The 23,773-nt window shown below is 63.1% G+C and overlaps 1 protein-coding gene and 1 long non-coding RNA gene across 22 annotated transcripts in view; one reads left to right on the top strand and one right to left on the bottom strand.

Annotated features, from left to right (window-relative positions):
- Positions 1–562: 562 nt before the first annotated feature.
- LOC103559488 (uncharacterized) lies at positions 563–6,170 on the bottom strand. 5 transcript variants are annotated; one of them, XR_011534497.1, is made up of 4 exons: positions 5,897–6,170; positions 3,570–3,808; positions 2,153–2,417; positions 563–2,022 (listed from the first exon to the last, which is right to left on the bottom strand). It is a non-coding gene; the product is annotated as an uncharacterized lncRNA (long non-coding RNA). The 5 variants fall into 5 exon arrangements; XR_011534498.1 differs by lacking the exon at positions 5,897–6,170 and adding an exon at positions 3,886–4,019; XR_011534501.1 differs by lacking the exon at positions 5,897–6,170 and adding an exon at positions 4,286–4,422 and having other exon boundaries at positions 1,761–2,022; positions 2,153–2,325.
- The window catches only part of PLXNB2 (plexin B2), a 31,519-nt gene continuing 10,406 nt past the window's right edge, over positions 2,661–23,773 (top strand). For 2 of the 17 annotated variants that reach the window (XM_070599263.1, XM_070599255.1), the window contains exons 1-10: positions 2,964–3,054; positions 14,905–14,958; positions 15,382–15,996; positions 19,301–20,386; positions 20,758–20,940; positions 21,030–21,158; positions 21,842–21,942; positions 22,032–22,158; positions 22,596–22,749; positions 23,638–23,752. In XM_070599263.1, the coding sequence (XP_070455364.1) occupies positions 19,313–20,386; positions 20,758–20,940; positions 21,030–21,158; positions 21,842–21,942; positions 22,032–22,158; positions 22,596–22,749; positions 23,638–23,752 (1,883 nt within the window). In that variant the 5' untranslated portion in view covers positions 2,964–3,054; positions 14,905–14,958; positions 15,382–15,996; positions 19,301–19,312. Of the gene's footprint in view, positions 3,647–10,783; positions 11,377–14,904; positions 14,959–15,381; positions 15,997–16,544; positions 16,785–19,300; positions 20,387–20,757; positions 20,941–21,029; positions 21,159–21,841; positions 21,943–22,031; positions 22,159–22,595; positions 22,750–23,637; positions 23,753–23,773 lie in introns of those variants that run through there. The other 15 variants (XM_070599249.1, XM_070599248.1, XM_070599260.1 and 12 more) reach the window with 13 other exon arrangements.

The following is a 23,773-nucleotide window of genomic DNA, read 5'->3' as shown; positions in this document are numbered from 1 at the left end:
CCACCCAACGTGCAGCCCGCCCTCACCCCCCGTGGCAGCCCTCCACAGCCCCTGCAACCTTGGGGCACCAGCTCCTTGCAAGGAGTGAACAGCCCTCAGAGGGGACACCCCCCATGTGACACCAGTGCTGTGACGCTCGGCACAGTGACAGCACTGTCAGCCAGTGGGAGGGTGGGCTTGAGGCGTGGGCCTAGAGCTGCAGGCCTGCGGTAAGTTTCCCGACCTCCGACCTCCAACCAACTTCCCACACCAAACGTCTCCCTGAGTCCGGTCCTGGCAGCGCGCATGCAGGCTGGGGAAGGGGCTTCCTTCTCAGAAGCCCCACTCAGTTGTGCCCCAGATGGAGTGCTCCCTGACTCCTCCACTCCCCCATGCTGCGTTTAGCAGAGGCACTAGACACCACTGTGTGCTGGTTCCAGAAATGCCCATGTTGCCTGGTCCAGCCCTGACCATGACCTAGGACAGCCTGTCACTGTCCCCATTCTACAGACAGCTGAGCCCAGCCTGGTACAGGGTCCAAGGACATGACTGCAACTAAACAGATAAGACAGGGGCAGGCAGGGGCAGTAAATGCATTTTTACAGAAGGGAGAAGCTGGGGACCTGAGTGAGAAAGGTACCATGTTGGACCCAAATGCCACTCTGGTCAGCTTGCCCCGGGCGGTCTGGTCTGGAGGGGCGGACTCCCTGTCGAGAGCGTGCTCTCCAGGGATGTCTGCAGAGGTGCTAGCACCTTCTTTGTGACTGGCTGGCTCTCTGACTCCACAAGAAGGGGCAGAGGGGACCATGGAGGTCCTGCCTGCGGCTGCCCTTGTTCACAGCTCTCTTCTGCTGGCCAGAGATGGTGCCAGGCCTGGGTCTGGGCCCTCTTATGCTTGTGACCCCATGCATGAGGGGTATGCCCCAAATATCACTCCAGCTTGTGTTCCCCGTATTGTACGGTCACCTCGCTTGACTTTCTGAGGGCTGCTGCATGTGATGGAGGGCTGGGGCACCACAGGCTGCAGGGGAGAGGCTGCAAGGTGGCCTCCGCGGAGCTCCCAGGACCCTTGGCCTCCATCAGTCCAAGAAGACACAGCCAGGTTCCTGATTCCCTGTCTTCCCCGAGGGCTCTGGTTGAGGCCGTGCAGCTGTTCCTCACAGCAGCTTGTCCTCAGGACCATGGAGGGCAGGGGCTCAGGGGAGGGACACTCCAAGGCTGAAGTGTAGGGGTGGAGGCAGCCGCTCCCCTGGAGTACCTGGAGCCACGGAGGGTCCTTCTTCCTCCTGCCCTGACCCCTCTGCACAGACGAGGCCTCCGAGTACAGTGCAGCAGTGGGGTGGAGGGGCTAGGCATGGAGTCCTGCCAGCTCCATCCTGTCCCCCAGAAGTCCCCTCGGTCTATCCCAGGATCAGGTCAGCTCTGGCTTGGCTGAGCCTCTGTCTCCCCACTGGGCTGGGGGCAGGCAGTGAGGAGGGAGGAAGGGGCAGATGGGTGGAGAGAGGCCTGTGGGCAGGGGGGCCTGGATAGGCAGGACCCAGTTGGTCCAGGAGGGTGCTGTGGTCAGTCACTGAGGCTCCCGAGGTTGGAGGGGCCGTGTGCAGGGCCTGGGGGCGGCTCTGGGTGGAGGTGGGCAGAGTTTACCCATCGGCAGCTCTAGGGGCAGGAAGGACAGTGTTCACCCCCAAGCTTCCTGCGCTCTATTTAAAGACTCCCTTTTAGTCTGGGATAGTAGCCTTCCCATATTTTTGGTATTAAAATGCCCTTCTGTGACACAAAGCTTGTCTTGTAACTTCCTTTTTTGATAAAAAGTTGGCATTGCTGTCAGACCCTGACAATTCTAGGGTGCCCTGTGGTGGGGGCTTGGGTGGGCCGTGTTGTGGATGCAGTTCAGGGCTGAAGGGGTGAAGGTCTGGCCTGGCTGGTTGGGGCTGGGAGCTCAGCGAGATGCTGAAAGAACTAATGAGTGACATCCTCCCGTCGATGCCCCAGTGGCCGGGTGTTCTTGAGCATTAGGGGAGGAGACAGGAGGAAGTGGACTGTCTGCAAGAAGAGGACAAGTCTGGGTAGGGGATAGGTCCCCAAAGAGGGCAGGGGTGTCCCAGTGTGGGGGTGCAGGTTAGGGTTTGGGGGATGGTCCCACGACCTCCCTCAGTCCCCAGCTGATACTCACCACACCTTGTCCTATGACTGGAGACTGCGTGAGGGGCAGCAGGAGGGAGCACACACGAAAGCTGGCCCCAGGGAGGGTCCCCACCGCTTCTGAAGTTCAGGGGGCCCCAGGGGCATCAGGACCAGGGCAGATGGGCTGGAGTGGCCAGAAGTGGAGTGATCTCAAGTCCAAAGCTGGAACCCCCAGGGAGAGGCTGTCTGTCACCACTACCTCCAGTCACCTAGGGACGGCTTCTGGGTCCTGGGTGTGGGTTCCCAGAGGCCCGCTGGGGGTGGGCGAGGGAAAGGAAGGCAGCTGGGGTCCAAGGATGGGTTGTAAGGGGACTCCTGGCAGGCGCCCCCTTTCCCTAGGAGGTTGGGGTGTGAGGCTCCAGGGAAGGGGTCAAGGCCCAGCAGCCTCCACCCCCCGGAAAGGGCAAGGGTGTGGCCAGCCTATTCCCAGTCCCAGAGTTGGGGTGCCGGTGCCCAACCTGCCTCAGAATCAGCCACGAGGGCGGGGTGCCCTCCCCATGTGCCGAGTGGAGAGCCCAGGCCTGGGCCTCCCTGTGGCCCGGGGCGCTCCAAGGGTGGTGCCCAGGCCGAGGGGCGCTCGCTGCCTGGGTAAACCTGGGCCGAAACCGGGCCGAACCTCCCCAGCGAGGCGGTGGACCCACTGTGGCCGTGGGGGGTGCGGGGGCGTGGAGCGCCGGCCCGCCACCCCTCCTCTCCACCTCCCCTCTTCTCCACCTCCCCTCCCCCTCTCCCGTCCCCGCCCCCCTATCCCCGTCGGGGGCGGGGCCGCTGCTCCCGCGCTCCGGCCCCTCCTCGGCCACACAAAGGCCCGTCTCCATGGCAGCCGCGCGGGCCGGAGCGCAGCGCCGATCGCGGCCTGGGCGCCATCGAGCCTCGGCTTCGGACGTGCAGGTACGGAGGCGGGTTTTGGGGCCCGCGGAGCGGCAGCGCTGGTCGGGAGGCTTCGCCGTCAGCGCCGCTGCGCCCGCCTGGTCCTCTCGGGGCGCGGGGACCTGGGCGGGTGCCGGCCCGCGGAGGGCTGCTCGGGCCTTGGCCGCCGTCCTGTGTCCCTCGATCTGGGCTGGGCCGCTCCCGCCCCGCGCTCTTCCAGGTGGCAGGCGAGTCCTGCGGCGCGGGGGCGCGAGCCTGGCCGGGCCCAGGGTCCCCAGCCCGGCGCTGCGCCCTCTGCCGCCGCCCGCGTCCCTTTGGAGCCTCTCAGACCCCTTCTGGCTCCCGACCGCCCCTCGCCGCCCATGTCCCCCACCTCTCCAGCCACCAAGACCCATGCACTGGACGGAGATAGTCCTCGTTGTGCAAGAGCTCCGGGCCCCCGGGCCCCTACCCACCGGGTCGCGGTTCCGGGGCGGCTGAGCCCGGGCTTTCCCCAGGGGGCTGGATCCGCGGTCAGGCCTTGGCAGCCCGCTCACCTTTGGGACTCCTAGTGAGGAGAGCGTGGGCGAGGAGCACCCTGTGAGTCCTTGGTCTTGCCTGACCGGGCTGGAAGGTGGGTGCAGGTTCCGGGTTTCAGGGGACTAGGGTCTGCTCAGCTCCTGGCAAGTCCTGGGGACGGGAGTCTGCTTCTCCACAGGGCCTGCTCGACAGTTCCTGGTGTGGTTTGTTGGTGTGGTGTTTGGGTGAACACCTTGGGACCCAGGAAGTCTCAGAACTGCGGAGGGGGACAAGGGGTGGGGTACTCAGTGCCTGGGCCCTGCCCCACACCCTCTCGCCTGCACTTGTGCGTACCTCCTCCTGCAGGAAGCCCTCCTGGATGGGCCCTTCCCACCACTCTGCTCAGGCTGCTTGGCAGATTTGAGGGATCCCTGAGCTTAAGAGCCCCAGAGCTTCCTGCTGCGTCATTGGGCTTCTCTTCCCAGCAACTTGGAAAAGGAAGGAAGGGGTCTATCTGTGCCAATGGTGGCCTGTCGCGGGGTCAGGATGGGGGTGAAGCTGGGCCCCAAAGCTAGTGGAATGTCCGGGCCTTAGAGGGCTCTCTGGGCCTGTGATGACCCTGGGGCGCTCCCACTTTCCTGTCTGATTTCAGCCCTCATGCTCCCTCCCAGCTGGGGCTGGGCCCTGTGGAGAGTGGGGAACATGGCTGCCCAGAGGTGGGGGGCCTCCCCCTGACCGCATGCCCAGATGTTACCTTGGCATGGAAGGGAGATGCTGTCTGAGAGCCTGAGAGTGGACAGGAACCGTCCAGCAGAGAGGGGACTGGGATATCCCTCCTCTGCCCTGAGTGAGAGTCTCTAGGAGGCAGGGTCAGCATCGGCTTGGCTGGCCTGCTGGGTGTTTTTTGTGGTGTGTCAGCCTTTAGGAATTCCCAGAGAAGACTGAGGCCGAGCAGGTGGGCTCGGCAGGTCTGAGCTTCCCACTTCCTCCCCGCGTACCTACTGGGGTCTCATCTCTGTCTGAGGGATGAGGAGAGGCCTGAGGTTGGGCCAGGGGTTCCTTGCCCCAGGAAGGGAGGGAAGTCAGTGAGAAAAACAAGGGTTTGGAATGCGGTCCCCCTCTCGCGCCGGCCGCCTGCCAAGGAGGAATTATTTTGGATTATCCAGCCGTGTCCAGCCACCCGAGGGGGGAGGTGCAGCCATGGGAGAGCGATCCACTTCCGGGGCCGTGGGTTGGGAGCCTCAGGAGGCAGGGAAGGGCAAGTCTGGGCAGCTCCACCACCTCCCGCGGCTGCTCAGACCGGTTGGGGGTGGGGTGGGAGGGGATGCGTCACCCTTGGGTTGGAGAATGCTTGAGGTCACAGCCAGCAGAGTGAGCCTGGAGTGGGCCAGGGCCCTTCTCGGGGAGGCACAGGGCAGGAGGAAACCTGGACCCTGTCCTCGGGGCCCAGGGGGCTGGCCCAGCTAGGGGGCCCCTTTCGCCCCTAGAGGCCTTAGCACCATGGCCTCAAGGCCCTCTGGGACCGCCCTCCAGAGCCAGGTTCGGGGACACACCTTTGGCAGGTTACTCACCCTCGGTGCTTCCCAGGATGCTGGGGAGCAGGTAGGGGCGTGACTTAGTCTGCTTAGGGTGGGGCACTGAGACCTGAACCTCAGGCCACCCTCCTGCCCCCCAGTTGACCCACTGAGTGCCTGACATGCAGCCTCCCTCCAAGCCCCTCCGATAGCCCAGTCCCTGCCCTCACACCCCACCCCCAACTTGGATGTGGCGCCTGTCAGTCCTTCCCACAGCTGAGGGGTCCCCCTGGTAGGGAGACCTGAGATGCAGCCCTGCAAGGAGCCGTGTGGGACGCCGCCTCTGCCCTTTGGGCTTCCCTGGGTCCATGCCTGTGTGTGCCCAAGGCCATGTACCCAGCAGCCCCTGGAGGGACCACACTGGGAGGCAGTGCCAGCAGCTGGGGCAGAGCAGGATGCCCGGGGGCCTGGCACCAGCTCAGGCGAGTGGAGCAGAAGAGATTGAATTGGAAGGCACTGGGGTGGGCTGGCAGCCTGGGGAGGGGTCCATATGGCATATGCCCCTCTTCCCCAGGAGAGGTCTGTTGCAGTTGAGCCATCCCGGGACCTGGGCCATTCTGGGAACATCACAGTGTCCTTCCCGTTGCCTGCCTCATACCCACATCTTGGGGACCAGAGCTGATGGTCACCCCGACGTGGGCGGGGGGGTGCAGTGTTGGGGAAAGGCTGTGGGTTCCAGCGCCCTCCCATGCAGTCCGTTCTCTGATCTGGGCAGGGCCACACTGAGGTACCAGGCCCTCTGCCACTGGGGCTGTCTTCCTGTGAGCAGGAAGTCCTTCCTGATGTCATACCTTAGTCCTTCTTGCTTCAGCAACAGGCACCCAGCTTCTTGTCTTGGCCTCCTAGCTGGGGGGAATAAGCTTTTCTTCCCTGTTGAGGAGCCTCCGGTGCCTAGAGCCTGCCTTGGTTGCAGGTGGAGCTGGGGGCCAGGGGAGGGGGGAGAAGGAGGTAAGCCGATCAGACCTGCCAGGACTCAAACCCAGGCCTGGTCGGTTTCAGGCGAGCTGCAGTGGTTCCCCAGCCTCAACCTCCCTGTGTGAGGTAGGTGTAGTCACTAGTTGGGGCGAGGAGCAGATCCCTCTCCCAGAGGCTAAATGCTGTCTGTGCTTGGGGTGGGGCCTCCTAACTAATTGTCTTTGGTCTCAGATTACAGGCTGAGATGGGTGGATCCGGTGGCCTGTAATTGACTGGTGGAGTGGGGGCACTGGGGTGCAGGGGCCGGAGGGGGAAGTCGCACTGCTTCCCTTTTCTCTCTAGGCCACATGTGGTCCCGCCAGGTTCTTTCCGTCTGTGGTTTCATATTCCCTGGCGAGCTTCTGCTTCTCTCTGCCCCCAGACCCTGCTGCTGACCAGGCAGGAACCCCGCCTTGCCCTGGGGTTCCGCAGCTGCAGGAGTGTTTAAAGGACCAGGCTGGGCCTCTGCCTGTCCTGCGCCATCGCCCGCCCATGGCTGTTGGTTACTCTGTTCTGTGGAATTCACGAACCTGTGACAGTGACTAGACCCAGACTCCCAGTGGAGCCCCGGATGGCTAGGGATGGCATCCAGGCTGTTCATGAGGACGCCTGCAGGTCTAGCCCACCCCTGGTGGGACCCCAGGGCGATGTCTGTGTCACGGGGAGGAGCCCAGGGCTGGCCCAGACCCGGAGCTGGGGTTCCGTGTCCCCTCCTGTGGCTCAGTGCTGCCGTCACACACAGACACTGGCCAACCCACGTTGCCTCCCACTGTGGCTGGTGGGCCTCCGCCCCGTGGGCTGGCAGCTGGTATCCCAGTGCACTGGTCGGGGGAGGGGCTGGCCCTGGTCTGGGATCAGGGTCGTTAGGGGACAGGGCCTGGCTCGGTGCCCAGACCCTCCTCCTCAGCCCCTGAGATCGAGAGACTTCTGACACCTGGCAGCTTGCCATCCTGGTGCCGGGTGAGTCCTGGCTTTGGGAGCTGTCTGGAGGGAGAGGGAGTCCTTTTGGGTGCAGCCTGGGTTTTGACCCAGGCTCTGCCGTCAGTCTTGCCCTGGACACATCACTTCCAGGTGTGGAGACCAGACCCCTGGGGTGGTACCCCCTGGTCCCTCGGACACTGTTGGCTAGCACTTCCCACATGGTGGAGAGGCAAACAGGCGAGCTCAGATGTCTGTGCCCAACGCTGCCCCTGCTGGGCCCTCTCCTCAAGGAGAGCAAGAAAGAGGAAAAAGGTTTGATGTCAGCCTTTCAGAAGGCCACCTGTGTCAACACAGTGGCTGGGCAGGGTCGTCTGCTCCCCAGGCTGGGATGGTTCCGGCCGGCTGGCCCTGTGTGGGCCCTGTGCTCTCTCCCAGATGCCCTCTGCTCTGGTCTGGGGCCCCTGGGCCAGCATGCCACCTGTGCAGGGCATGGGCTGTAGGTTGAATGGGGGCCTTGCTGGGGGGCACCACTGGCTCCCCTCCAGGCACCCTGGCAGGCCCCAAGCTGGCTGCTCAGGCTGAGGCCGTTCCAGGGGTCTTCAGAGGCCTCAGCAGGGCGTGCTGAGGGCAGCGTAGGGGATGGCGGGAAAAAGTGATTGGCTTGGTGCCCATGTGGGTCCAGTGCTGGCGGGGGAGAGGTGCTGGACAGGGGTCTGGGAACAACCCTCATAGGCCAGGGAGCGTAGCTCTGTCTTGGGATGCAAGGGAGCCTGTGGCATGTGGTTCAGAGGCTGTGGGGCAGCAGCCTGGCAGGATGGGGGTGACCTGGGTGGTGGGGGGCCCAGCTATGGGGAGGGCGGGGGTCTCTGGGCCACACACGTATTTTGGCCCCCCGCCAGGGTGTTATTGGAGCTAGGGGCCTGCTTCGGAGGAGCTGCAGGGCCCAGCACACTGCTGAGGTGAGGCTGGTGCCCCTGCAGGGAAGGTAGCAGCTGCCCTGGGAGGGGAAGGAGGGACCCTGGCTTGGGCCGCCCCTCTCCATGCAGTAAGTGGGAGAAGTGGGTGAGTGAGGGCAGCCGGTGGCGGCGGGGGGTGGGGGGGGGGTGGTGTACTCCAGCGGGGCCCACCTGCTCCCTGTCAGCCTTGGAGATGCTCCCCAGCCTGGCCAGGGGCCTTGAGGGGCTTGGCCTCCCCTCCCCCATCTTGGAATCAGGCCTGATTTGGGGGCCACCCTGAAGGGACCTCAGGACCCATGAAAGGATGTCAGAATGGTGGATGGGAGGCCAAGGAAGATGAAGAGAGGGAGACCCAGGGAGGCCTGTCCGCCAGGCCCAGCAGTACTTCCTGGAGGTGGCCCTGGGCCCAGCCCCTGTGTGTGGCAGCTCCTTGCTGAACTGAGTGAGCAACTGAGGGGGGAGGAGTTTGGTCTGGCCCCAGGGAGCTGGGGGCTCCTTCCTGGGTGCCTTGCAGGAAGGCTGGGCACCCACCTCCTCCCATGCAATCCCGGCCACCTTGTTGCCCCCCGACACAGGCATTGAGTCTCACTCACCACCCTGAGCTGGGGCATTTCCTCACTGGGAGCTCCTGTCCCTCTGCCTTCCCAAAGCCCTAGCCCAAGTGTTTGTTCCTGTGGGGCCCTGCCTACTGTCCCACCTTAACCTGGCCTCTAGACCTTGTCCAGTGCCCCAAGCACCATGCACCCCGCCAGGCCCCTAACCCCTCCTGGACAGAAGACCTCCTGGAGCAGTTCCCTGCAATGCTCTCTGTGTTGTCCCCTCTGTGAAGATGGCCCTGACCCCACTTTTCCCATACTTGGTCCCTCCCTCGAGGCCAACTCCAGGCCTGCCCAGCTCTGCCAAGCCTCTCAGCCCCTCTGGGCAGCCTGGGCTGACCCAGTGCTGGGGCTGGCCGAGACCCCTCCCACCCACAGCCCCTTATGGCCCAAGTACCTGGGTCTGGGGTACCTTCGGTGGGCTCTTTGTCCTGGGGATACTGGGGCAGGACCCCTGTTGGCAGGGTCCCCCCTTGGCATCACAGACATGTGTGCCAGCACATGTGTGGTCATGTGTGTGTGAGTGGTTGGCTTGCATGCTGGCTTGGCACAATGCCCCAAGCTAATCGTGGGATTCGGCTGTGAGGGAGGAGGCGGGGCTCTGGTGACCGCTGAGGCACTGACAGGCTGACAGACTGACGGGGAGATTACAGGCCTTGCTTGCTCCTCACTCACACTGGCCCTCATCCGTCCGCCCCCCACGCCCAACCCCGCCTCCTGCACAAGGCCCAGGAGGGGGCTCTGGTCGGGGGATGGTCCTGGTCCAGCTGCAGCCGCCATGAGCCTCGGGCTGCCCTGGCCAGCAACATCCAGCTGGCTGTGGGAGGTGAGCCTGCAAAAGGGGAGATGAGTGGGGGCAGCTCAGAGATGGGGTGGGCAGGCTGGGGGAGACAGACATCAGAATCAGTGCTCACGCCTGTTATTGAGCTCCAAATGCCCACAGCACTGCCCCTAGCCTCTCCCAGCTTGGATGGGGGTTGGGGGCTCGGTACTCACATAGGAGGCCCTTCTGTGGCTGGGCAGCTGCCTGAACTGCTCTTTCTGCCCGTGGTGGCCAGAGGCCTCATCTGTGCTCCAGACCCCCTGCAGATCCCACCCCTGCCCAAATCTGGCCCCTCCCAATCTCTGGGCACCTCCTACTCTCCCTGTCAGTCTGACCACAGGTTATCCACTGGTGAGGTTATCTCTGGAGAATGCTCACACTTTCCTAAGTGGCAGTCCCATCCTTTTCATCTGATCATCGTGTTGACTGAGGCTGCTTGTGTCCTGGAGCCAGCAGAGCTGCTGAGAACCTCTGGGAGCCTCCAGGGGCTCCTGGGCACTGAGGGTGGAGGCTCAGCCCCGTGTCCCCAGCACACAGCACCTTTGGTGGCACACAGGGCACTCTCAGGGGCTTTGGGCTGAGCAGATGGGTCCATGTGGAGGTTGCCCACAAGCATGGGCAGGTCGGTGGAGAGTGTGAAGTGGCGAATGTTCTGATTTGGAGCACTGCAGTGCAGAGGAGGGACATGGGGTGAGGCTGGGGTGGGGATACCAGGAGGGGGCCCAAGCCACGTCCAGGTGGGACACCGTGGGGCAGTTAGGAGAGAGGTGGATGCTGCAGCATGGTGGATGGGTGGGTGGGGCATCAGAGCCTATTGAATCCCACCTTCTTCCTGAAGGTCCCAGAGGAGTCCTGGGAGGAGCCGTGTTCTTGAATAACAGAATAATTTACTGAAACTGTTCCCAAGTCTTTCTAAGCCATCTCACCATAGTGTTAGGCAGGAATGGGGACAGGAGAGTGGCCTGATTGCTGGCAGTGTGGGGGACCCCAGTCTAGGTGGGCACCCACAATGTACAGAGGCTGCACTTGGCCTAGAGAGAGGGAGCAGGCGGTGGTGTACACCCTCGGGCTTTGGCCAGCTCAGCTCCTGAGACCCCTGAGGGGAAGGGCTAGATGTTAGATGCAGAGATCCTGGTGAGGTGGCCTCAGGCCTCAGACAGAGGGGCTGAGAGGCACCTGGGTGCACCCAGGAAGGAGTCCACAGCTGGGGGCTGTGGCTGACAGGCAGTGGGGAGGGGGAGGGGATCAGGGGAGCAGGACCTGAGCCTCCTAAGACAAGTGGTCAGGAAGGCCCTGGGCTTTCTCTGGGCATACCCCCTTGGCCGTGGGTCTTGGGCCTGTGACCTCACTGCCACCAGCCAGGAGTGACTTTTCACGTTGTGACCCAGAGCCCAGACTGCAAGGGGAGGCTGACCAGTCGCGCCAAGCCTGGCCCGGGGTTGGGCAGTCTGGCCCACAGTCTGGGCTGGTAGAGGGAGGAGCAGGGCCCCAGGAGCCAGGGCTGGTGAGGAGGGGATGGTGACACCCTGTACCTGGGAGGGGTCCTGGGGGAGGCTCTCCTGGCCCTGACGCATGGCTCAGGCTACCACGTCAGTTGTCCCTAGAGCCCGCCCTGCCCCACCCCACCCCTGCTCCTAAGTGGCACGCGAGCTGGTTGGGGGTCGTGCAGGCGGCTGCTGGGGCCATGGTCGCGCTTTATTGGCGGCAGCGGAGTCGGGGGCCGAGCCCTGGGACTGACCCTGGAGCCGGGGGCGGAGCTGCCTGTCGCGCCCCTTCCGTAAAGGCGGGCTGCGCTCGGCCGTGTCGACACCAGGTGAGCGTTCCGTAGGGACGGCTCCCGCCCACGTGACCTCCGCCACCGCCGCCCTTGTTCCTCGGGGTCAGCCTCCTGCCCCGGCGCGTCGCGGGTTTCCCGGGGGAGGCTCCCCTGCAAGTGCGTCCTGGGGCGCGGGGCCTACAGGCGGGGCGCGGCGGCGGCGCCCGGGCTCCCTGAGGAACTGTCGCGGCCCCGGCGTCCCCAGGTAACCGTCCTGCGCTCCGGGGAGTCGGGCGGCGCCGCCGCGGGGGGGCCCTGCACCTGCGCCCGCGGGGAGGCGCGAGGCCGGGGCGGTCCCGCTGGACTCTGACCCGTCACCCGGCGGGCGGGGCGGGCGCGGGGGCGCCGCTCTCTGGCAGATCCCGCTTCGCGCCCCTCCCTCGTGCTTGTTTTGGAAACAGCAGAGGCTCGCATTTGCGGCGTCTCTGCCGGTTTTGTTTCCTCTGATTTGTTTAGCTCTCCCGGCTAATTGCAGATTTGCATTTTCGTCCGAGCGAGTGAGCGAGTGGGAGCGAGCGCAGAGGCCCGATCCCCGAGGCCCGATCCCCGACTGCCAGCTGCCCGCGAGGGAGGGGCGGCTCCTTGGCTTCTCTAGGGGCGCCGCCCCGAGGGGGGACTCGGACGCTCTTTGGCCTGTCCTGGAGTGCGGGGGGGGGGGGGGGGGGGGCGCGACCCCGCCCTCTTTGTCGGGGGTTGGCTACCCCGCCCGCCCCCTACCGCTTTGAGGTCCATAGTGCCCTCCACATAGTGCTAGGACCCCGCTCCCCATCTGGACTTGTCCCCACCTGGGCCTGAGCCTTTGCCTGAGTCGTCCCTTTCTCCGTGCCTGCCCGTGCCTGTGTCCCCATCCTGTCCCTGGGCGCTTCTTCTGTCCCCCTTGTCTTGTGCCAGTCCCATCTTGGTCCCCTTCCTGAGCCCACAGGCTGGCTGGCCTGGCCGAGGGCGCCCCCCAGCCAGCCCCTCCTCCACTGGGCTTGGCTGCTCCATGTCGTTTTGATACTTGTGTTAAGAAATTGCTCAATCTGTGTTTGCTTGAAAACAGTGACAGACATGGAAAGAACCCCCAACCCTAGCCCACACCCCAGAACCCTCCCCCAGGTGGGATGGAGGCCTGGGGAGGAGGAATGGATAGCCCTCAGCCTGCGGCCTGATCTGGAGTGAGGCTCTGCCCTCCTCTCTAGGCGCCTCCTGTGTACCTTTTCCTGGTGGCAAGGGTGAGGGGGGCAGAACCTGCCTGTGCAGGGGCCTGGTGGCTCCTGGCCAGAGGAAGGTGGAACCTGAGGAGGGAAGCCAAAGGGGACCCAACTGACAAGGGGTTCCTACTGCTCCCCACTTAATCTGGGGTGTGGAGGAGGGGCCTGGAGTCCTGGGGAGCCGCCTGTCCCCATCAGCACTGTGGCTGGGAGAGAGACACCACTGTGTGTGTGAAGCTTGGGGACCAGCTTCAGGGAGTGTGTGTGCTTTTGACTCCCTCGCAATGTGTCGCCCCCTTCCTGGGCCACTGGACTCAGACCTAAGATGCCCACCTGGCCAGATCCTGTGTTCAGACCTTGCCTGTCTGTGAAGACCATAGAGGATGAGTGGCAGCCTGTAGTGCTGGGTTAGGATGGATGTCTCAGGGCTCTGAGGGATGGGTAGGAGTTTTCCAGGGGGAACAGCAAAAGTAGAGACATGGTGATGTCATGATGGTAGGAGGAATACCTCCTCTACTGCAGTCGAAAGGATTTCCACATGCTGACAGGCACATACCATGGCAGCCCCTGAGGCCAGTGCTGTTATTACCCCTGTGTTACACATGGGGAAACTGAGGCACAGAGGAGCTTTGTAGATAACCCACATAACCCAGGTAGAAAGCGACAGAGTTGGGGCTTGAACCCAATAGTTTGGCTCCAGAGTTCTGCCCTTGAGAGCCCTCCGTGCAGCAGCACAGGGTGTGTGTTGTGGGCTGGTGCATCAGCCATGGCCTCAGGGCCCTGTGGGCACTCAGGTGGGTAGTCTTCTGAGGGTAGTGGGAATAACTTTCCTAAGAGCAGGAGATAAAGCCTGGCTGTTGGGGGTGGGAAGGGCAAGGTGGGAGAAGCTGGGGGCCAGGACTGGGTGGTTGAGAGAGGAAGCACCCTTGGGTTAGGAAAGGCTGCAGGACATGGTGGCTGGGGAGGGGGGGCTGTCAGGTTTCATCTTGCAGGAAGCATTGGCTGAAGGAGCCCAATGTTGGGAGGACAAATCCATGGGCTGCCTCTGGGAGCGTCTGAGAGATGAGCCTGGTCAGTGGATCACTCAGGGCATGTCCCTGGGGCTGGGGGGGGGGGGGGGGCTGTGGCCATGGGGGCTGAGTGGACGGGCATGTGTGGGCTCATAAAGGAAGTGTCTTTTGGAAGAGGCTGGCCTGCCTTGGCCTTGCCTGCAGCAGACACACATGCACACACACACCCCCCTTGCCTAGACCCCTGGAGGGCTGGGGCTAGGGGCTGGGGGTGTGCCACAGGGAGAAGCTCAGGGGTTGCAGGAGGCTGAGGGAGTGGGCACGGGCACGGGTGGCCGGCATGATGTCCCTCCAAGCTGGCAGATCTGTAGGCCCTGTGCCATCCGTGTGCTGTGGGGCTCGGCGCCTGGGTTTGCCTGTGGAGTGGGCATTGCTCCTTTCACAAAGGCCGTGTTGAGCACCTAGGGCAAATGGACACCCCTTGCTCCCCAGTACCCTGAGCCCCGAGCCCCGTGTCCAGGTTAACCCTTCCCTGCTCAGCCACGGCTGAGGACACCAGCGGACTTTCCTGCCACAGGGAAGTGCTGCCTGTATGCACAAGTGTAGGGCCTACCTCCCCGCCTGCCTCACCCTGCCCACCTCCCTGGGACCCACTCTGGGTCCTGCTCTCCAGGGACCTGGGCGACTGGTGACCGTGTGTGGAGGGAGTGTACTGTGCAGGGCATGTGGAGCACCCTGTGGGATGGGGGGGCAGGGCCTGCTCCTGGTAGAGGAGGTGCTGGAGGCACGAGGCTGGGGGAGGCAGCCAGGCTGGGAGTCCATAGGCCGTGGCTGTGGCTGTGGCCAGAGCAGGGTTCAGTGGCTGAACTTTAGATGTGGGGAGGGCTTGGATAGGCCAGGAGAGATGGTTGGAGGGGGTCACTCAGGGCATGGAAGGCCATGTCCTGAGGCAGAGTGGAGCTGGAGGGAGGGGCTGGGGGAGACAGTTTTTATTGTTACATATACCTCTTTTTGTTTAGTCAAGTAATGCTGAATACCTTCTTATAAAAAATTTTCAAAAAATCGGGAAATGAAGTTACTTTGTTATCCCAGCCCCCTCCTCCCTGCCCCCTAGGCTTCACCACTATTTTCAATTTGGATGAAGCCTTCTAGAACTTCTCAGCAGTTGAACTCCTGTGTGTCCACATGGATGCCCATGGAGATCCCTGGAATCCTGTGCCACAGCCGTGCCCGACAGGTCTTGGCTCCGGTGGGGTGGGCACGGACCACCGACCTGCACTGGGCTGGTGGTTTTCAGGGTCTTCCTGTCGGATGCTAGGTGGTTGCCAAATGTTTACTCTAGTAAACCTGGCTGAGAAGTATCCTTGGGTAGGTCCTCCCTGGAGGCACCAGGGATGTTTATCCAGAATGGGAAGATACAATAGCAGCATGGCTGAGTGCTACAGTGTAGCAGGCTCCTGGAGGCTGGTCAGGAAAGTTTAATCCTTACAAATCCTTGGGGAGCTCACTATGACTGTCTCCATTTCACAGATGGGGAAATGAGGCACAGAGAAGTTAAGTAACTTGCCCAAGGTCACACAGCTAGTAAGTAGAATTACGGAGTCATGGGTATGCATCTCTTTCAGAAAAGAATTTTTGTTTCAATCAAAGTAATGTATGTACCTAGTTTAAAAAGGCAGATAGGACCAATAGACTTATGATGAAAAGAAGCTGTTGCCTTTTTGAGCAGAGGAGAGAGGAGTGTGTCAGGCTTGTATTCTGGAAAGACCAAGTGGATGTGTATGCAGTGTGGTGCTGGGTGAGGGGCTTGAAGGCTGGCGTCTGAGGGAGAGGCTATGTTGGGTGCAGGTAGGGGAGGCAGAAGAGGTTGGGGGTCTTCTGCTCCAGGATGGCAGAGGCCGGATGGGGTCCCATGGGCTGCTGCCCACTCCCCAGACATGAGCAGAGGAGACAGGTGGGGGCAGGCCAGGCTCATGGTGAGACCACTATCTCTCCTTTGCTTCCTAGAGAATCTCAATGCAGGCCTGGAGAGGAGACTGAGCTGGAGTACTGGAGCTTTGGTGAGTGGGGGCTGGGCCCTGTGTGGGGAAGGCAGCGGGGGGCTACAGCCACGTGGACAGTGAGGCTGGAGGTGCCCTTCCAGTTATGGTGTGTGGTGTTCTCGAGGCTCTGGTCCAGCCGGGCCCAGTGTGCGCATGTCTGCCCAAACCCAGGCACCCTGCCCATGGGGCCTGCTGCCAAGCCCCCCAGTTCTCTGAGGTCAGGTTTGCTTGGGAGGGGTGGCTCTGCAGTGAGACTGGGTGGTGTTTGGGTGCCAGAGCGCTGGGTCCTGGAACATTAGGGCTGGGAATTTGGGCTTGGGGGGAGGCGGTGCCTGTCCAGACACTTTCCGGGCCAGCAGCGGGCCGGAGTTTGTGCGACTTCTTGGAAGTGCACCTCCGGACTTGAGCCAGGAAGAAGGCTGTCTGATGCCCCTGAGGAAATCCCCGCTGGCCCGGTGAGCAGGGGTCCTGGGCTGCCTTCAAAACAGGAAGCGCCCATTCCAGGAACACCAGCGGCAGGAAGCTTTGCTGGCTCTGCCCGGCGCCTCCCACACTGCCGGCCTGCGCTCTGCCCGGTCAGGTGGGTCACCCTTCACTCCTGGACCTGCCAGCCATGTCACCTGAGGCTTTGTTTGTCCAGGATGTGGAGGGGAGCTGCTGCCTGTGGGGTGGGACCCCGTCCCGCCTGCCCCCCGGATGGCCCGGGCTCAGCACAGGGCCCTAGAGCACTGGGATCTGAACCTCACTTTGCCCACCCCCACCCCCCCTGCCGGGGGCCCCTGGGGCAGGGAGCCCGGGCAGCAGCACAGTGGCCTTGACCGCACACATGGTTTTCATTGAGCACTTATGGTCTGCCAGCCGTGGGGCCCCTGGGGCGAGGAGGGGACTCAGTCAAGTGATACGAAGCAGAGGAAGACTAGAGCATTCTTTTTATGCACTGTGACTCCTACCACCCTCGTGGGTCCCGGTCCGTCCCGGTCCAGGTCCTGACAAGGCTGTGAGGTAGCAGGGCTGTGGGAGAGCCAGGGTCAGAGCAGAGCTTTTTCAGAAGGGGGAGGTGCCTGAGAGTTCCCCCACTAGGCCAGCTCTGGGTTCAAGTCCTGGCTGTGTGCTTGCCAACCGACTGGCAGAGGGGCCTCAGCTCTGGTCCATCTGGGACAAATGAGAGCGCTCCCAGGGGTACCCTGGGCTCGAGAGGCTCAGGTTCCGCCCCGCCCCCGGCCCCGCCCCCGCCCGCCTGTGCTCCCTCCCTGGGCTCAGGGAACATTCCATTCATTCCCCTCTCGCCACGGCCTGGCCAGGCCGGAGCCAAAAGCTGAAGCCACAGCCTAGCAGAGCCTGGGTCGCAGCGGTGACGCGGGGAGTCTGGTGAGCAGGGCCCGGCTAGGAGGGCCAGCCTGGGCACAAGGCTGAGGCGCTGGGACGCCCACCCCCACTCCCGTCCTGCTGGCGCCGCCGAGTGGACTTTGGGCCCAGGCGAGCGAGAGCAAGGGAGCAGGGCTGGGGGAAGGGTACTGGGTGCTGAGGGGCGGGTCCTCCAGCTCAGGCCCTTTCCTGCCCCACGGCTGGTGGGTGTCTGAGCGTCCAGGGCCTGTTCTGGTGCTCTGGGTCTGTGCAGCCTTGGAGTCACGGGCATCTCAGCTGCTCATCTGGGGAATTCCCAGACTGCGTCCTCCTCTCCCCTAGATGGGCAGCTGAGCCCAGAGAGGAGTCTGCCATGGTGGGGATCCCCTCCTCCCGGCTTTGCCCACCCTGCCTGTGGTCCTGAGGGGCTTATGCAGTCTTCCTGTCTTCTCCCCAGCCTGCTCACCCTCGTCTTGGAGAGGCCTGGGGTCACCTGGCTCCTTCTCCTACAGCCCTCTCTTGGGCCCCCACACATCCCCCTGGTACTGCCCAGCCTCCTGTGCCAGGCAGGCAGCGACTTCTTCCCAGGTCCCTGCTGTCCCCTCCAGCTAGCCTGTGAGTGGCTCCTCTCCCAGTGGCTGGTGAGGAGGGCACATGGGCATGTGGGGTCCCCAGGGACCAGGCAAGAACTGAGCACTGCAGTGCAGGGTGGGGGTCTGTGCAGAGGCAGGAGCTGCCCGCCAAGGGGCCTGTTGCAGACCAGAGCCTGCAGAGATTCTGGGGTGGGGAGGGCTTTGTGAATCAGTTGCTTATTGGTTACACTTCCTCAAGGGGTTTGAGGAAGGTTGTGGAGAACAGAGGGATGCAGGGGGGATGGGGAACAGCCATGGCCTGGCCAGGGGCTTCCTAGTGGCCCAAGTAAAGAAGGAAGCCAGTTTGATATGAGAATTACAGGGTCCATGAGAAAAAACCAACCCATTCGAGTAAACACAGCTTTGTCCAAAGCCAGGACCCCAAAGAAATTTCTCCTCTGGCCACGAATAGAGCAGACAGCTTCCTGCCTGCCTGGAGGAGATGGAGCAAGGCAGGCGAGGTGTCCACGGTGGGGTATGAAAGTAATTGCTTCTCCAGGAAGTGAGAGCCATTCAGGGAGGTGATGTTTGAGGTGACCCCAAAGGCTGTTCCAGCTCCTCTGGCCATTCAGGGAGTATGGGAGGCCAGGGCCTGGGTCCTTTGTGACCCTCTGCCATCGGGCTCTGGCCCCACTCAGACACATGGCATGGGCAGGGTTGTCCTAGATGTCCTGCCAGGCACAGTGCCCTCGGGGAGGACTGCGGGGCTCCAGGGTGAGTGCTCCTGCACACATCAGGGGAGGGCAGCTGAGGGGGTGTCAGAGGAGACCGATCGGGGGTTCTGATCAGGACAGAGTGGGGTCCTGAGGGTGAGGGGTTGCAGGACTGCCCCAAGGTGAGAGAATTCTGGAGGCAGAATGTCAGGGACAGATTCCAACGTCTCTAAGTTGGGGAGGAGGAACTACGTATGTTCTGGGTCCACTTGTGGAGCCTTGAGTCCCTCCTCCAATCTGGGGATCCTTAGCCCACCCTTGGCCTTAGCAGCTCATCCCTCATCTCTTTGAACACATGCAGGGGCCTGTGTGCAGATGGACCCCTGCACACCGACTCAGCCCACCACAGACTCCGGGGTCTCCCCACTCAGAGGCTTCTCCTGGGCTCCTGCCTCCTGTGCGCCTACATCTGAGGCTCAGCTGGCAGGGCACAGGTGGATTACTGCTGCCTCCTCTGCTAGTTCCCCAGGGGATCAGTGAGGCTCGGGGGAGGTGGATGGGAGGTGGGGCCAGGCTACAGTTTGAGCGGCGCTGGTGGGCAGATATAAATAGTGCGTGCCCTCACTGACCCCCACGGTTGGCCCTGGCTCCTTTCCAGCTGCAGCTTTGGGTTCCGTCGTGTTTCCTGTCAGAGCGCACCTTGTGCTGACAGTCAGGTGAAGAACAGATGTGGAGTCCACCTGTTTGCATGTCCACGGCCTGTTGGTCAGCCTGGCCTGTGTGCTGGTGCTTGTGGTCTGGGGACAGTGCCCCCCCCCACAATCACCTGGAGCTCATGGGGTCATGGGGCACATGTGTGAGTGCCTGGAAGACTTCCTGGAGGAGGCACTCTTGCCTTGGCGGGAGGCCTGCAGGTGCTTTGAGACCCTAGAGGTGGAGGCTGGGGTGCAGACCTGGGGACAGCCACACCTGTGCCTGCAGCATGCACTGGTGATGCCTGTCCCTGGTTGCAGCTCAGGCTACAGGTTAAACTTCTTGAGAGAGTCTGGGAAATGGTCTTGGAGATGAGAGTGCATGTGTCTGGCCAGACGTGAGGGAAGGGACCAGGCTCTCTTGGGGCAGGCTGTGCATGCTGTGTTCTGGTCATTCACACAGGGTCTGGAATGGGAGGTCTGGAGAGGCCCTGGAAGGGGGGTTCCTGCGTATGGAGGGTCCTCTAGGCTGGGGCTGCCCTGACCCCTCTCTCCTCCTGCAGGGCACAGGGGCGATGGCACTGCCGCTCTGGGCCCTGGCCCTCCTGGGCCTGGTGGGCACAAGCGCGGGCTTGCGGCCCCGCAAGCTGGAGTTCTTCCGCAGCGAGACAGAACTAAACCACCTGGTGGTGGATGAGGCGTCGGGCGTGGTGTACCTGGGGGCGGTGAACGCGCTCTACCAGCTGAGTGCTGAGCTGCAGTTGGAGCAGCAGGTGGCCACAGGCCCGGCCCTGGACAACAAGAAGTGTACACCGCCCATCGAGGCCAGCCAGTGCCACGAGGCCATGCTGACCGACAACGTCAATCAGCTCCTGTTGCTCGACCCACCCAGGAAGCGCCTCGTCGAGTGCGGCAGCCTCTTCAAGGGCATCTGTGCCCTGCGCGCCCTGAGCAACATCTCCACATGCCTCTTCTACGAGGACGGCAGTGGCGAGAAGTCCTTTGTGGCCAGCAATGATGAGAGCGTGGCCACAGTGGGGCTGGTGAGCGCCACAGGCCCTGGCGGTGAGCGTGTGCTGTTCGTGGGCAAAGGCAACGGGCCTCATGACAACGGCATCATCGTGAGCACCCGCCTCCTGGACCGGGCTGAGGGCAGGGAGGCCTTCGAGGCCTACACAGACCATGCCACCTACAAGGCCGGCTACCTGTCCACCAACACGCAGCAGTTCGTGGCTGCCTTTGAGGACGGCCTGTACGTCTTCTTCGTCTTCAACCAGCAAGACAAGCACCCGCCGCGGAACCGCACGCTGCTGGCGCGCATGTGCAAGCAGGACCCCTTCTACTACTCCTACCTGGAGATGGACCTGCAGTGCCTCGACCCCAGCGACGTCCAGGCCCCTGCCTTTGGCACCTGCCTGGCAGCCTCTGTGGCCGTGCCAGGTGCCGCCAGGGTGCTCTACGCTGTCTTCAGTAAGGATGGCCGGGGCGGTGGGGGGCCCCGTGCAGGCCTCTGCCTGTTCCCACTGGATGAGGTCCATGCCAAGATGGAGGCCAACCGCAATGCCTGCTACACGGGCACGCGGGATGCGGGTCGCGATACCTTCTACAAGCCCTTCCACGGCGACATCCAGTGTGGTGGCCACGGGCAGGTACGTGCCTCAGCACGCTCTCCCACGGGCTCGGGCCACACCCATCTGTGGTTGTGCGTGTCGCTGCCCCCTGCGGGTGTGTCCGTGCTTGTGAGGGCTCGCGAGAGGGTGCGTGTGTGTGGTGTCGCTGCAGCCGGGTCCGTGTGAGCACTAGCACGCCAGGCCGCTTTTCCCAGGTGTCGGTTCATTTGCTCACTCAGTGCCAGGTTGTACTGGGCATCGGGGTGCAGCAGTGAGCATGTGGGTGGGGTCCCTGCCTACGTGGCTCTTGTTCTTGGAGACATGTGTGGCGGCCAAAATACTGAGAGCTCCAGTGGGGAGAGGCCTCTGGGGCAGGGGTCTGTGCCTGCTGTTGACACCATGGCCCGCAGGGCGCCAGTGAGAGCTTCCCCTGTGGCTCGGAGCACCTGCCCTACCCGCTGGGCAGCCGAGACGGACTCACAGCCATGGCCGTGCTGCAGCGTGGCGGCCTGAACCTGACGGCTGTGACGGTGACCGCAGAAAACGGCCACACCGTTGCCTTCCTGGGCACCTCAGATGGCCGGGTCCTCAAGGTGAGGCCCAGGGATGGGGCAGGGCAGCTCCTGGAGGGGTGGTCTGTGTGCGAGACCCCCGCCCTCACGTGCCTACCTTGTGCTCACAGGTGTACCTCACCCCAGATGGCAGCCCCGCAGAATATGGCTCTATTCTTGTGGAGATCAACAAGAGGATCAAGCAGGACCTGGTGCTCTCTGCAGATCTGTCCAGTCTGTATGCCATGACCCAGGACAAGGTAGGCCTGTGGAGCCTCTGGGGGAGGGACCTTGGTGGTCCAGGCCATTGGATCGGCCTAGAGGGGTGCAAAGGAGGGTGGGAAAGGGACCACCCCCCCTTCTCCTTGGGTCCCCAGTAGCATCTCCATCCCGTGTTGCTAGTGCCTTCCATGTCTCTGCAACTCTGTTTCTGTCTGTCCTACGTCTCTGGCCCTGCCTCGGCCCTGTCCTGAGGAGAAGGATGAGTCAGTGCTCTGAATGGGCCTCCCCTAAAGGCAGACAGTGGCTAGGGACCCTGTGCAGCCCCTGTGAGCTCAGGCAGTGGGGGAGAGCAAGAGCCCCTCAAGCTGGCCTGGGGAGCACCCAGGACATCTAAGCACCTCATAGGGAGCAGGGTCAGAGGGCCTGGGCTGGTGCAGGGGCCTGCCACAACCGGGACCCTCATGGTTCCCTGGGACCCTACACCATCACATCATGAGCCAGGTACAGCCATCATGCCGGGGCCACATGGAGACTTGTTGGCAACTGCTGCCTGCAGCTCTTGCTGGCGAGCCTTGGGTTGGTGTCTGAGGCTTTTAAGGCCCAGATATAAAGGTGGGGTGAAGCCGGTGGTCCCTGGGAAGTCTAGGGTCTGAGGGAGGCCCTGTGGCTGCTGGCCAGTCACCTCTGGTGGCCACATCCCTGCCCACCACTCTGCTGCCAGGTGTTCCGGCTCCCAGTGCAGGAGTGTCTGAGCCACCTGAACTGCGCCCAGTGCCGCAGCTCCCAGGACCCCTACTGCGGCTGGTGCGTCGTCGAGGGACGGTGAGCGCCTGGCTCTGGGGGCCTGGTGGGGGCACAGCCCTGCCCTGTGGGCTGACGTGCCCGTGCTGAGGCTGCCCTTACCCCCACAGATGCACCAGGAGGGCTGAGTGCCCGAGGGCCAACGAGAGTGGCCACTGGCTATGGAGCCGAGACGAGTCCTGTGTGGCCATAACCGGGGCCCAGCCACAGAACATGAGCCGGAGGGCCCAGGGGGAGGTGCGTGGGGGTGCGCAGGGGGTGGGTCTAGGGTAGAGGCAGGGCTGCTGCTGGCCAAGGGCTGTTGGCTCCGGTAGGCAGGCGAGCCACACAGCGTCTCAACCCTGACCTGGGCTCTGGGTGCCCGTCCTTTGTTGGGTTCCCGGCCCCTGTGTACTGGGGGGCTCCTGTGTATCCAGAGCAGACCCAGGCCCCATCCCCAGAGTTGCTGGGGTGACCTCACAGGGGCCTGTTTCAGATGAAATGGAGTCAGGTTCTAGAGGCTTCCCTGGGTGGTCAGCCTGTACACGTGCAGGAGGGCAGCCGGACAATGGGCCAGAGGACAGGTGCCCTGGGCGTGGGTAGTGGGGCCTCCTCACTGACAGCCCAGCCGTGGTTCCCCCACACCCCAAGGCTGGGCAGGGGGTTCTGGTGTGAACCACACAGCCCTTCCCCAGGTGCAGCTGACTGTCAGTCCCCTCCCGGCCCTGAGGGAGGAGGATGAGCTGCTGTGCCTCTTCGGTGAATCACCGCCACACTCAGCCCGAGTGGAGGGGGACGCCGTCATCTGCAACTCCCCGAGCAACATTCCCAGCACACCGCCCGGCCAGGGTGAGGCCGTTCTCCTCCAGCCACTGGGCGGGCACTTCTCCCTTCTCAACGCCGTGGGGTCACATGCCCCCACCCAGTGAGACCCTCAAGGGACCCAGTCCCAGGGGTGAGGGCTGAGGTAGGGTGGAGTGGGGCGGAGGCCCACGGGCAGTTCTGGTTCTGGGTGCCCTGAGCCACGTGGGCCATGCAGTCACACCCACCCCAGCCCAAAGCTGTTGGTGAGAGCCGCTCGTCTGAGCCCTTTGACTCAGCTTCTTCCTTCGTCACATTACTCAGCACCACCTGGTGCCAGGCCCTGGGCTGCATCATCTGTGCAGAAGCCCTTGCCTCTCTCTGCCCTATCCAGCTTGAGACAGGTGGGGCTGTCCCCAGAGGCTGGGGCCCAAATAGGTGCCAGGGCAGGCGCTGAACCTCTGTCCCCTGAGCGTTCTGGGCCATGGAGGATGGCTTGCTGTGAAGGCAGGGACCACACAGTGATGTGGTGGGGACCTGGCAGGTGCTCTGCCCCAGACACTGAGGCCCTCAGTGCGTGCAGGGACAGAGAGGGAGCCCGACGCACAGAGCCCTGGGGAGCAATGCAAACCCCACCCTGGGAGCTGACACCTGAGCCAAGATCTGATTGTGGGTGGCAGGCCCGGCTGAGCCTGAGTGCAAGTCAGTGAGGCAGCCTCTATAGGGCCCCACTCACAGACAGGGGGGTCTCCACGTTCTGCCTCTGGTTCTGTGTTCAATGGCCTGTTGGGAGCTATGATGGGTGAGGAGTTGGGGCCAAGGAGGCCCAATTCCAGGCCTCCCTGTCCCCTGGCACCCTGCCGTCCCCCCACCACCCTCCCCTGCCAGCCTTGCCCTGCACTCTGTGGCCCCACCTGATGCTGTCCCCACCTGCAGACCACGTGGCTGTGAACGTCCAGCTCCTCTTCAGACACGGCAACATCTTTCTTACCTCCCACCTGTACCCCTTCTATGATTGCCGGGAGGCCATGAGCCTGGTGGAGAACCTGCCGTGAGTGTCACACCCACTTGG

This window comes from Equus przewalskii, chromosome 29 (assembly GCF_037783145.1).
Source record: "Equus przewalskii isolate Varuska chromosome 29, EquPr2, whole genome shotgun sequence".
Classification (NCBI taxonomy): domain Eukaryota; kingdom Metazoa; phylum Chordata; class Mammalia; order Perissodactyla; family Equidae; genus Equus; species Equus przewalskii.
This window is presented reverse-complemented; position numbering and strand designations above follow the sequence as displayed.